The sequence below is a fragment of the Lutjanus erythropterus genome, chromosome 10, assembly GCF_056507025.1.
Source record: "Lutjanus erythropterus isolate fLutEry1 chromosome 10, fLutEry1.hap2, whole genome shotgun sequence".
Lineage (NCBI taxonomy): Eukaryota > Metazoa > Chordata > Actinopteri > Lutjaniformes > Lutjanidae > Lutjanus > Lutjanus erythropterus.
Window position 1 is genome coordinate 7,464,774 of NC_139326.1, and position 13,502 is coordinate 7,478,275.

A 13,502-nucleotide genomic window follows, 5' to 3' on the forward strand; every position below is an offset into this window, starting at 1 on the left:
ATTAATAAACAAGCATTATCTTGAAAAGAGACATGTTCTATATTAAGGCACAATGTGATTTCAACACATTTCTTTAAGAATAAAAAGCAATTTCAATTAAATTTGGCCCCATTTTTAATTGTTTGATTTATTTAATTCATTCCCTGTCAGTATTCACAAAGACAAGCATAATACTTGTTTTTATTCAGTTAATATCAAAAACACACAGGTAACAGGGTGGACAAAGGAGAAACAGGGTGGACGTCATACCAGTGAACAGCGATGCATTTCATTAAAGAAAGGCAGTTCATTTATCTTACAACCTCCCAACAACCATCACAACAACAACAGAAACATGTCCACATCAAACTTCACCGTCAAATGTCCTGCACCCCCAAAATAAACATCACAAACATTTTTCAATCTCTGATCTCAGAGATTTGTGAATTTATGCAAAGCAGCAACCCTGATGTTTTTTCTAAGAAATTCCACACTTTTTTTTTTGTTTTGTTTTTTTTCCAGCTGGACAGACCTCACCACATAATCTGGTCATTCCTGTACCAGATAATGTCCACTTGTGGACTCGGGCCAGAAAAACTTGTTGGTCCCATTCCTGTGCATGCATTTCAGCCTCCAGTATGATTCCTGATATGGCTCACCATCATAACTGACAACGCACCACTGCCCAGTGTTTTCTTTTGTGATGACTTCAGGCCTTTTTTTCTGCAGCAGACAACACCATCCCCTGACAAATAGATTAATATTGTGTTAAGATAAGATAAGATAAGATAAGATATTCCTTTATTAGTCCCACAGTGGGGAAATTTTCAGTGTTACAGCAGCAAAGTGTATAGCAAAAATAGTAGAAACAACAGCAAAAAGAGACAATAAATAGCAGCAAGCAATATAAACAGGGAAATATAACTGGGAAAAATATATAACATAGGAAATGGTAACAGCAAATATACATTATTTACAAATTTACACCATGGCATAGGGGGATTATGGATATTGCACATTGAGTTAGGGATTTTGGTACAGGTATTGCACACTGGATGATAATACACCTGGTTGGAGTATTGATATTGCACATAGGAACACACAGTTGAGGTACATTATAGTGCAGTCAGTTTGTAAGACTTGGTGTGTGTGTGGTCTACTGTGAGCACTGCTGGTTGTAAAGTCTGACGGCTGCAGGGAGGAAGGACCAATCTTTTGTTGATCAATCTTTTGTAAAAGATTCTTCTTTTTTAAAAAAAATCAATAGTAAAGAAGAATTAATGGTGGGTACATTAATTCATCTAGCCCTCTTACGTCCACCCTGTTACTGTGTCCCTCCTGTTACCATGCAAAACATTTTTAATGACTGATGATTTTTAATGTATTTACTAACAATACTTTTTACTTGGGGACATGGCAGTACACCCTACGTGCAATTAAAATCACATTAATGAAGTGATAAAATCAGATTAATTATTTTAAATCAATTTATCCTGTGTACATGTGGTTGTTTTATGGTAGAGGGGAGTTAACCATGTAAGATGAGATATTAAAAATAAATATTAGCTCACTTTTACACAAAATATACCACATTATGGCACGGGAACTTAAATGGCACTCAATTCTAGGAATGACCCATAAACATTTATGCTGCATTTTAATGTTGTAGCTGTAGGAGCTTATTTAAACTTTAGATATATTTTAACAAGCCATCATATTTTATAAAATAATGGAATTATGTGATTTTTATGTAAAAATCTTAGTTTATTAATACCTTAAAATTAATGTGCTAAAGTAAAAAGTACAATATTTTCCTTGAAGTATATGCAATTGCAGAAAAAGTGAATACTGAAGTACAAGTACCTCAATCTGTGACTATTAAACACTGGAGTAAATAAAGCCCTCAGTATTATTCTTAAGATGTCTCATTTTAAACATGTCTCACTGACAGACTGAGTAACCTCATTTTAAGGCTCTTTATTGCAGCAGAGCTCCGGATCATTCAGGTTTGAACCGTCCGAGCGGAGGCTGGCTGCACCCGGAGCCCGCTTTTGGTAGTTGGGAATCGGGGCGAAAATAGTAGCGACTCTTTTGGTAATGCGGACGGTGTGTACAATTCCTTTAGAGGGGAGAGGACCGTGCAAAGGACAGCGGGCGAAAATGTCGTGGGGGGTCACAAAGAAGGCGAGAAGAGGGTGAAATTATGTAATGATGACTGCGGGAAAACATGTTTTTATACACTTTTAAGTGTGTTGAGATTAAAACATTCTTTCTTAATGAAGCTGTAACAGCAGGTGGAAACTCATCTTGCTTTTTTTCCATATTAAGGGCATAATCCTCCCAGTCACATCAGTGCAGATTGTCTGAATATCCTTGTTATATCACATTCTGTCACATCCTAGAAAACAAAGTTTGTTGTCAAAGAAAATGAGATGAAATTCATTTCATTCATCCTCTTCCTCGCTGTCACTGGGAGGGTCCGGTGGCTGAATGCCTGCTTCTGATTGGTCTGCAAGTGGGCCTCCTTTGCCAAACCCACAGCTCATAGGTATTTATGCACTTCAGCTGCAGGAGGCACAGGAAGAAGGAAGTTTGGGACCATCCATAATCTAGCAGAACTTCTTATCTTGTCATCCATCTGAGAGTGGTGAGTTAAAATCATCTGTGAGCTCTGAGGAAAGAGAAAACAGTCAACTTTGGGGGTGGAAGTTTTTTTTTTAATTTCTTTTTTGTAATTATTGTTGTCTGTTCCACAGCAAGATGAAGACCCAGCAGCCTCTTCATGTGGCCACTCCAGTGAGGCAGAGCCTGGCCCTGACCAAAGTCGCCGGGACCTCAGTTTACCTCAAGCTGGACTCATCTCAGCCCACAGGATCCTTTAAGATCAGAGGCATCGGACACCTCTGCAAAACTGTGAGTAATCCTCCTCTACCCTGCGATGGATGATGTGTCTTGTCTTGAAGGAGGTTTATGTTGCTCATGGCCACAGCTAAGATTTTATAAAAACAGTACAATGCTCTTTTAGTCATCACTGTTATGGTGGTGGACTGAATCATTATTATACAAATGCTGTTTGAATAATTCACTTATATTTAAATAGTCAGCTTATAGTGTTAATTTTGGATCTTTTCATAAATGAAAAACAATTTTATAACTACAGAAATATTATTATTTTTACATACTCTTACATACATGTGCACATCACAAGCAAGTCTAAAGTCTTAGCCTTCAAGTCTCAATCAAGTCCCAAGTTACTGTAGCGAGAATCAAGAAAGTCAAGTCAAATAAGGGCTCCAGTAAAGCAAGTCACAAGTCAAGTCATTTGAAATTCTGATGATCTCCCACAATTTCCACATTTAAATCAGTTGAAAGACGGAGCTGCAACAATTAATCAATTATTAATCGATTATTAAATGAATCAGCAGCTATTTAGATAATTATACTAATAAAAGTTCTTAAATGTGAATAATTTCTGGTTTCTTTACTCTTCTCTGATATTTTAAAGCAAAGAGGCACTTTTTTTCAAAGAGAATAGTAATAAAATTTGAAACTTTTCATTCTGTTAAAGTCACCAGAACGCACAAAACAAAATCTATGACATTCAAAATTTTTTGAGACCTTTGGTTTCAATATTCTCCCTATTTTTGAGGTCTCAGGGTTGGCAAGTGTGCGCTAACTTATGTTTACACCCTGTGACCCTCTGACTGCAATGCCTCTTTTTCTTCACAGTGGGCAGAGCGAGGATGTGAGCGGTTTGTCTGCTGCTCAGGTGAGCACTGAAGCAAAATAAACCAGTTTAAGAGTTGCCTTCGCCTCCATCGGCGTGTTTGAGTGTCTAATCTCTGACTTGTTTGGACCCAACAGGAGGAAACGCGGGGATGGCAGCAGCATATTCTGCCCGTCAGCTCGGAGTACCTGCAACCATCGTGGTTCCGAGTGTTACACCAAACCCAACAGTGGAGAGACTGAAGGACGAGGGCGCCACTGTGGTTATTCATGGCAAGGTTGGTTCATCTCGTCTGTTGTTTACTATCAGTTATCTTACATCTTTCTCAGCAAAAATAGTGATAAATGCAGTTGATCCTGGTTAAATTGGTGCATACTTTTTTATTATTTTTTACATTTAGGACAGACTGTGAATACAAAATCATAAGAAGATGCAAGCAGATGCATGACAGAAGAATTAAAACTGAATAAAGTACTTATTTACATTGTAAAAGTCATCAGTAATAAAATTTCCACACAAATGCTCAGGACTGTCTGCAAACTTATGCTGCATGAAAAATGACTGAGAAAATGTAAAAGAAAATCAAATGTTTGTCAGTGTGACTTAGCCATTAATGTCTTAAACTTACCAAACATGTTCAGTAAGTTCAGTTGACAACTTTTACTAAACTCAAATAAGGCTTGAAAGGAGAAATCTGCAACATATTTACTGTAATGAATCTTAAAATGGCCATGATATGTCACCAGAGATTAAGGAAACGTGTTAAGTTGAAATACGCGCTTCTCTGACAACAACATTACAACGGTGTCTTCTCTTTTCCAGGCTTTAAATGAAAGCATTGAATACGGGCAGCAGCTGGTGGCAAACAACCCCGGCTGGATCTTCATCTCACCCTTCGATGATCCCCTCATCTGGTAAGACTGTCTGTCCTTCAGAGACTGTGACAGCACTTACTGTAGTATGTTATGTACTCTGCAGAAAGACTTCTTGCATAGTGATCTATCTGGCATCAGGAGATAAGAGAGGGAGAAGTAATGATAAGATGATAAGAAAATTAAATATTTTAAAATGTGCAGGTGACTGATAGTAACACCTGTCTTATCACACACTGTCATTCATACTCATGGCTGTTCTGCCAGATATACACAGTATCTTATCACAGTGGTATCACAGAGAGGCTGTCAGATCATTCATTTACACACCAGACGTCACAGCTGAAGCGTTAAACAAAACCATAAATTACTGACATCACGAGCTGCTTATGATATGATTTATTGCCTTAAAGGAAGACAAGGCACAAATCTGAATTTCCTTCTTCACATTGGCATAAAATCGATGTTGAATTTCCGGGAAACTGACAGGGTTTGTTTGTGTTTCTGTGTGCAGGGAAGGACACACATCCCTGGTGAAGGAGCTGGAGCGAGACCTGAGGGAGAAGCCAGGAGCAATAGTGCTGTCGGTGGGAGGCGGGGGCCTGCTGAACGGCGTGGTGGAGGGACTGCGACGTGCCGACTGGGATGACGTGCCCATTGTAGCCATGGAAACCCTGGGAGCCCACAGCCTCAATGCAGCAATGAAGGCTGGGAAGCTGGTCACTTTGCCTGAAATTACCAGGTACAAAAACCATAATCACAGATATTATGCCCAAACGATAACAGTATTATCCCACATTTTCTCACATATTTACTCTTTTCACGGTAAAAACTGACCTTTCTTTTTGCTCTCTAGTGTTGCGACCACACTGGGCCTGACAAGAGTGTCTGCACAGACTCTGAAACTGGTGAACGAGCACACAGTTTTCTCAGAAGTCGTCACAGACCAGGAGGCTGTAAAGGCTGTGGAACGTTTTGTAGGTGAGCACAACCTGCAGTTTAGTTTTAATTTAGTTTTATATGTTTCATGCACATGTGAGGGTGTGGAAACCTGCAATGACTCTCTGCCTATCTCACTCAAAGATGGGCCTCTTTTCTATTATTGGCTGCCACCTTTGTTGACAATTCCAATAAAATGCAAAGGCGTTTTTTTTTTTTTTTTTAACATTGATACATGTTGACTTTAACATATTAGAGAAAATTATGATGAAAAAATTGCACCAAATTGGTCCCATGCAGCAGACCTAGTAATGTGCAATTAATTTATTTTATATACAAATTTGAATAGATGTATAATATAATAAATGATTGACTGACTAAACTGGACAAATAAGATGCACTGATTGTAGTGCTTCTCACTATATTATGCACAAATTTTTATCAAAATTAAACATTTTTTGACCCATGTGTTGTTACCTGTTCACTGGTTAGAATTTAAACAATACAAAATCACCAATACATTCTAAATATTAGTGTTGAGAACTGCACATATAAATAAATATGTATAATTATAGTCTTTAGACTCTAAAGTCTTTTTTTGAAACACATGTAAACATAAGTAAACTATAAGGAACTTTAACATTTTGTTGATTTTAGAGGCCGCTTTGGACAAAAATGGTTGTGTTTCCACTGTTACAACCATAAAACATAACTTAAAAAAGACATTTATGGAAATAAAAATCTCCTCCTGCTTCATTTTAACTGGATAATGTAAACATGAGCTTGTTTTATCTGATTTCAAGTAGAATCTGACCTGGTGTCAGCTGTTATGAATAATAGCCCAGCTTCTCGCAGATGGTCTTGTTTATGTAGGTCGAATAGAAGCATCAGTATTAAACTGAGACTGTTTCGTAACCACTTAAAAACGCCTTGTAGTAGCTTTAAGTTCCAAAGTGCTTCACAAAAAGAAATAAATGAGACAAGTCAGCTAAAATAAATCAAATCAATAGGAATAAAAACAGATGCACAACAGATTCAGGGAGACTGATCCCTCCTGGTGTCTCCTGTTTTTGCAGATGATGAGAAGGTCCTGGTGGAGCCGGCCTGCGGCGCCGCCCTGGCAGCTGTGTACAGTGACATTATCAAAAGGCTGCAGGACGAGGGCAAGCTGGCGAAGCAACTGGGCCCGGTGGTCATCGTGGTGTGTGGCGGCAACAACATCAGCATGGAGCAGCTGAGGAGGCTGAAAGTGCAGCTTGGTGTTATCTAGGCAATTTGGGTCCGCTTGACCTTTTTCCTCTGCTCCTCCATCAGCTGGTCTTGATCCATAACGCCCCCCCCATTATTCATGTGCTCCAATACATCAAATCATTCCAGGCTGTGAAACTCTCCTGAGCACATATGAGAGGTAGCTGCTGCTGCTTTTTTTTGTTTTTTGTTTTTTTTGGTTAAGGAAAACTGTGATGCTGCTCTGGTAGAGGTAGTTTGATACTAGAGAGATCTCTCTCTGAGAACAATCAACTACACTGACTCATTTAGGTTGTGTTTGTATTTAGCTTGCCTGCTTTGTAAAAGTGCTTGTATGTTGTTCTGCTTTTGTACTTTGGAATGTATTTAAAAATTAATAAATTATATTTCTGAATATTCTATCCAAAAAGTTGTGACATTGTGGAAAATGTGAATAAAAACAATGCGAAGATTGCTGAGTCAAAAACTTTGAGGGCAAACAGTTTAAGAACAAAGTTCCTCAACACAAAACTGCACAGAATTTAGGGATGTCACCATCTACAATCCATATTAACATCAAAAGATTCAAAGAATCCACAGAAATCTCTGCATGTAAGGGGCAAGGCTGAAAAACAACACAGAGCGCTTGTGATCTTTGGCCGACAGACGGCCGTTCAACAACAGGGAATACAGCACCGAGGTGATTTACCACAATTCTGACTCCGAGGATGACAAAGACACGGCTGGTTCGGGCATGAGTCACCTCCCACCTCCGGAGGCCTGAACTACACTATCAGACTATCACCTCTTGAGATACAAGGTGGTTTTACGAGACAGGATGAGCAGAAGCTAGCTTGTTTGCATGCAACTTCAGTAGATATCTCCACAACGGAATATATATTGTATATGTTAAAACTTGTTAATTTTTTATTGTTTTAAACTAAAATTCTTACAAAGAGCACCTTTAAACACATGCACACGCATCCAAAGAAAAAATAGAGCATGCACTGTATTGCTTTTGTTATGTAAAGCCCTTTGACAAAAGGATGTGTAAACAGTGCAAATATAAAATGGTTTGTGCTACAGCTTAATTACAGTCTATCCCATGGTATTCAGCTATTTATTGTACAACAATTCATTAATAGCACTACAGTCTCAGTAGCTTTCTTTCTAATTAAGTTTCTCTCTCCTCAGTGAGTGCTTCGACAGGCAGGATGCATTCAGAATTACATCCTCGAGCAGCTGTGATCCCTCATGAATGAACGAGTCACTCAGAAAGTTTTAAATTTGACCTACAACTTTTAATAAATGAATTCAGTCAACGCAGCAGAACATGTGTTCCTGTCACAGAGGAGAATTTGTTCACACAGCAGCCTGGTCAGGTGTTTTCACCACCTTAAAGGCCTTTGGGTCAGTCGCATGTCGCATGACCACAGCAGACGTCTCCACGCCTTTGGAATACACTGAACTTCCCAGCGCTCAATTGGCTGGACTGTTTGGGATGTGGCACTTTTCCAAGCCGCTCATTGGTCTTAGGGGTCATTAAAGCAAGGGTGGAGGGTCCTTATGTCATAAAGAGGGGGGACAGCTGTGTGTGAGGGACAGGTGATTGGTTCCTTTGAAACCAGCTGAAGACATTCCTGGAATTCCTCCCGGGTAACCTCACAGTCATGGGATTTATAATGGGAAATTGACTCACAAATATGACAAAAAGTCAGTCTATAAAGATGTTAGACTGATGTCATTTGTTGTTGAATACATTTCTGAGCAAACACATAATAAAAAATACATAACTCATCTACTGAGTTTGCAGTGATAACACAGAAATGTGTCATCGGTTACTTCAGGTTTTTGCTGATAAAAATGATGTTTTGCTTCTTGATTTGTAGATGGATAGAATATGGCCTACAATGGAGGTTGGGGGACAGCAGTGTGAGTCAGTGAGGAGCATGACTGAGAGATCCAGCTGGAACTGGCCTGGCCCAGTACTCACTGCTTTGAAAAGGTGTCTGGTTTACTGGCAGTGGTGTGACATAACAAGAGTGGGTCGTGGGGCCTTGCGTAAAAAGCATGTCCTTAAGGAGACAAAACACGCTTCACATGCACCATTCATCATGATAAAACACTCATTGTCTGCACAGACATGTAAGAGGCATGGCCGCTTCAGTGTGTCAACCTTCCTCTATCAGTTTAAGTATGTAAATGACCCACTTTTAGAGGGATCTTGCAACAGAAAACACCCACTTATGAAACTTGTTTTCCAAACCACACTGAATGTTTATCTGAGCAGTGTTTTGTGGAAACCCAGAGAGGCAAGTGAGAAAAAAAAATGCAGGTGATCCATTTTTTAAGTCTTACATAAATAGTATATTTCTTCTGTTTATGTCCTAAAATCAGTGTAAAATCACCAAGTAAAATAATCTTTTCACTTTCTTAGAAGGAGCCCGTTACATCGATAGCGAGATCAGATCATCCTGCACAGATGCTGCCATGTTGCAACATGTTTCTCCAGTAGCCCAGAATGGACAAACCAAACTGGCTCTATACACGGCCTTTTGAGTTTCACAGTTAGACAAGGTTTTTGCAACTTGCAAGCTAGATCCCACTAAATTCTACACAGGGCTTGTTTAAGAACTGGTGAAAAAATGGTTTTGCAGCAATAATCATTTCAGTTTTTTTCCATCTGCGAAACAGGTGCACAAAAAATGTATTATTGTAATTCTCACTTCAGCCACAAGAGGCTGTAGTGCATCACTACCCCATGTACTAAAAAGAACTAAAGGAGTTCATATTTTCTTCCAGGTAAGTTTTAATTTGTCTCTGCACTTTAAATACAAGGTACTCACAGTGTATCGTGTGTTTGCCAGTTATGTAACATCACTGTTCCCTTTCTAAATAATGTATGTTAGTGTTAGTTAAACTAGCCAAAAGAGAGACAAGTCCATTACATTACTCAGACATATGCTACCTCAATTAATACAAGTTTGTCATTTGTACATATGGTATAATGCTGTCCATTTTATTCTATTTTTATGCATGCATGTCCCGAACTTTTAGGTACAATGTTATGTCATCATTTTATGTGCACTACATCCAAGTATGTACTAAAACAAAAAACATGTGATTTGGAATGCAGGGTAAAACTCCCCTGGAAGTAAATATGAACACTTTCAGTCCTATTTAGTGGCGGTGCACTTCTGCATCTTAGGATCAAAATGAGTACTACAACAAACACGCGACTAATCTGCCCAAATATTTTTTCTCCATTTGTTTCACAGATGAAAATAAAAATTCAAGGAATTTAGAAAGATTATCCTGGTAAAACCTTTTTTCACCATGTTCTTCAGTCATATACACAGGGGAGAAAACAAATCAGACTCCCCAGACTTGTTCTTCCACACTTGCCTCTCAGGGCTTCCATCAAGATGTTAAAGAAAAATGTCTGAAAACAAATAAATTGTACGTGTAAAAGACAAAAACAATGAAACAGCATTTGTACATGAAGACATTTCTTTATTGTGACACAGAAATCTCAAATGCCATCTGATTCTTTACATCTGTATAATCCATTTTAGATATGTTAAGTTTCTGATGTGCAGAGGTAAGACAGTAAAAGTTAAGTTAATGCAACCATAAATAATTGTAATAAATATCAAGTAAATGTACAGCACACATTTTTATCGCAACACCTCTTTGTATGGATATGTCCTTTTTATAACCTTATCTACTCTCCTGCAGGAGGAGGGAGTAGAAGAGAGAGCGTCCCTGTTAGCAGCGGTATAATCACCCTTCAAAAGAACTGAACCGAAAACCGAAACTTGCAAGCAATTCAACAATCCAATATGCGTCAAATATCAATTCTGGTGTGTTTTTCAGTTCTATCCAAGTAAAATGGCGATTTTACTCACACAAGAAAACATGTTTCACCATGAGTAGAAGAAATTGAATCCATCTGAGTACAAGACAAAGGTGATAAGATTACTGGTATTTCCAAAATTCATAAAAAATAACAACACAACAAACCGGATATCCAACAGACATCACCTAGTTTGCTCATTTTTAGAATCTTTTCTTGGAAGAGTAGTGCAAACCAAAAACAAAAAATTATAAGGTGAAGTGAATCAGCAATTAATAAAAACTGCCATCAAACATAACTTCGGTCTATTTACACTTTTTTTTCCTATTTAATTTTTTACACAGCTAAACATTTGGTTATGGGTAAAATGAACAAAAGGAAGAACCAGCTGAATCCTGATCTTCTCTCATTGAAGAAAAACTAAGAAAAGGCAGAACTCAAGATAATCCACCACCCCTCCCCCAGAGTGTGTGTGTGTGTGTGTGTGTGTGTGTGTGTGTGTGTGTGTGTGTGTGTGTGCGTGTGTGTGTTGGGGAGTAGCGGGAAGGGGCAGTTGTTGCACATTCAGTAGCAGTAGCACACAAACAATGTGGGAGAGCAGCTCATGTCTTTCCCATTTTTCACAAAGCAACGCAGGTTTCATGAACCTGAAATGTAGCGGGCCTCTCTGATCCGCCTGACCTACCGCGCCGCCAAAGCTACTCGGATATTTCCCCAAAAAAAAAAAAAAAAAATCAAAGAGCAATTTCATAAACTAATAGATTAATATGACTTTTTACATGACTTAAATACCCTCTCTTCGGAGACTTGGATAAAATGTATTCAGTTTATATAGGCATAAGTTAGTTTGTCCATTAGCAGTTCTTTTTTTTTTTTTTTAAACAGGCAGTAAACTACATAATATCCTGTACAGCACTTGTTCACATCTTCTGCCTGCTCATAGCTGACGTGGTCACACATAGGCAGCATCACACGTTTCCTTTTTCTGGTAGTAGTCGTACCTCTGTCTCAAACGTTAAAATCATTTGGGCTTTATTTCTCACACACACGACCAGCATCGCCCTCTACAGAGAGAGAGGCTCCTACAGCAAAGGCATGTTTCAGAACATCACCCCCCACGGAGGGGGAGGCAGAGGGAGGCAGCTAGGTTAAGCATTAGGAGAGTTTGTTTTCTTCACAGATATGTAAAGTTCAGCAGCTCAAGAGAAGAGCTCGCGCTGCTGAGACCAACTTTCAATATGAAGGTTTTACCGCAGAAAGAGGGTTCAGGAATCATGAATTGAACTCGCAGCTGTAAAGTGCTGATCGGAAGTCATCCACTAAGTTGTTAAAACTCACAGAACTCGACTGTTAAACCCTCTGTTAAAGGTAGGGGAAAGGAAAAGGCGTTAAAAAAAATTGTGTCACAGTTGTTTCACTTCAATGCCATCCTCAAACTCAGTGCAACCAGAACAGACACTCTTTAACGGTGTCAGTGCTAGTTCAGATTATCTTCCCTGAATTCCTCACAAAAATATGCATCAAACGTAATTATGAAATGTAGTATCTGTGTAAACTGTGATAAAAAATAAAGCAAGGATACACATGCAAAGCACTAATAGCCACTCAAAATAAAATTTTTGCTGGAGCAGCAGAGCATAAAGGACTGTTGTCTGTCTCAGAGGAAGGTCCAGGAGTGTGGAGGTGGGAGGTTAAAGGAGGCATGGGTTGAAAGTAAGATTAGTTTATAGGTATACGCGTTTGGGAACGTTGGGTTGTCAAGTCTTCTTAGCCGCTGAGAGGGTCCTCGCGGTAGTGGATGGCATATCGCAGTTTCTCCAGCATCACATCCAGAGAGGTGTACTGGGGCAGTTTCACCATGAACATGCAGGTCTCCACGCGAATGTAGCGCGAGTCCGGCTGACCTGGAGAAGAAAGGCAACACGACGGTGTACGGTGTTGATTTGTCAACAAAAATTTTGACAACTATTTGTTGGCGTTCTATTCCATGACTAAATTGAGATGATGACATAAATGAAGACAAAGAAAAATCCCACTGAGTGAAGATCAAACAAAATAGTTGGATCTGTTCAGGCGGACAACATGAGTTAGATCCCAATATCTCAAAGTACTATTAAATCTAAAATAAACTTTTTTTTGTAATTGTCCTGCAACTATTCCAAATTTGACTTTCAAATTGCATTGCAAATGCAAACCTGTTTCTTACTGGTTTTATGCCGTTGGAACTTTACATACATACAAAATGTATCCTAGCAAACACTAAATTTTATTTTAAACACCATGACGTTGTGTGAGCACACATGACCGCAGCACTGAGCTCATGCTGGTGCCGCCTCAGTTTTTCAACTTTGAACACTTAACAATCAAATGATATATTACAGTTTTTATTAATATTTTCATAAATTAAACCATTTAATTTGCAATGATAAGTTTCTCTATTGTCCAGGAAATATCCTAGACACCATATCTTTGTGTCCCAGGTTCTACTTTTATTGTCACTGGGACAACTGGACATCCTTAATTTTGAAGGCTGCTGTCAGGTGAGAAGAGAAGAGAAGAGAAGAGAAGAGAAGAGAAGAGAAGAGAAGAGAAGAGAAGAGAAGAGAAGAGAAGAGAAGAGAAGAGAAGAGAAGAGTGAATGTATGTTAATTCCCTTTTTATTTGAGTACAGCTCAAAGTTCGGTGTGGATTCAGGGTGCACTGCCTTGCTCAGTTAACATATTGTTAAATTTAACAGAGCTGATCTTACAGTACACATCTACTCCTGTTAAAAGATCATTTATGATTTTTTATGACTCCTAAACAGACACTTACTCACTTAGTGTTAATTTTAGTTCCAATAATAATGATGTTTCTCAGATAATGCTCATCTGCCTTAACAACATCATTAATTCCACAAAAT

General features: G+C 38.7%; 2 protein-coding genes across 2 annotated transcripts in view; one reads left to right on the top strand and one right to left on the bottom strand.

The window, feature by feature from the left end:
* The first annotated feature begins 2,467 nt into the window (after positions 1-2,467).
* Positions 2,468-7,174, top strand: LOC146319962 (L-serine dehydratase/L-threonine deaminase-like). The gene is made up of 8 exons (XM_084728083.1): positions 2,468-2,626; positions 2,736-2,892; positions 3,709-3,748; positions 3,844-3,983; positions 4,529-4,620; positions 5,093-5,320; positions 5,435-5,559; positions 6,594-7,174. The coding sequence occupies exons 2-8, from the start codon at positions 2,740-2,742 to the stop codon at positions 6,785-6,787; spliced, it is 972 nt and encodes a 323-aa protein (XP_084584209.1). The 5' UTR covers positions 2,468-2,626; positions 2,736-2,739; the 3' UTR covers positions 6,788-7,174.
* Positions 7,175-11,296: 4,122 nt separating this feature from the next.
* hectd4 (HECT domain containing E3 ubiquitin protein ligase 4) overlaps positions 11,297-13,502 on the bottom strand; it is a 50,105-nt gene continuing 47,899 nt past the window's right edge. Inside the window, exon 76 of the mRNA XM_084728084.1 lies at positions 11,297-12,504. Coding sequence (XP_084584210.1) covers positions 12,368-12,504 — 137 coding nt within the window. The 3' untranslated portion in view covers positions 11,297-12,367. The remainder of the gene's footprint in view (positions 12,505-13,502) is intronic.

What these genes read in the sequence shown, in the direction of transcription:
- LOC146319962 (XM_084728083.1), top strand. Translation starts at nt 2,740, where the DNA reads ATGAAGACCCAGCAGCCTCTTCATGTGGCCACTCCAGTGAGGCAGAGC. An exon ending in TCGGACACCTCTGCAAAACT is followed by an intron (nt 2,893 to 3,708) that starts GTGAGTAATCCT and finishes TTTTCTTCACAG; the next exon opens with TGGGCAGAGCGAGGATGTGA. An exon ending in CTGTGGTTATTCATGGCAAG is followed by an intron (nt 3,984 to 4,528) that starts GTTGGTTCATCT and finishes TCTCTTTTCCAG; the next exon opens with GCTTTAAATGAAAGCATTGA.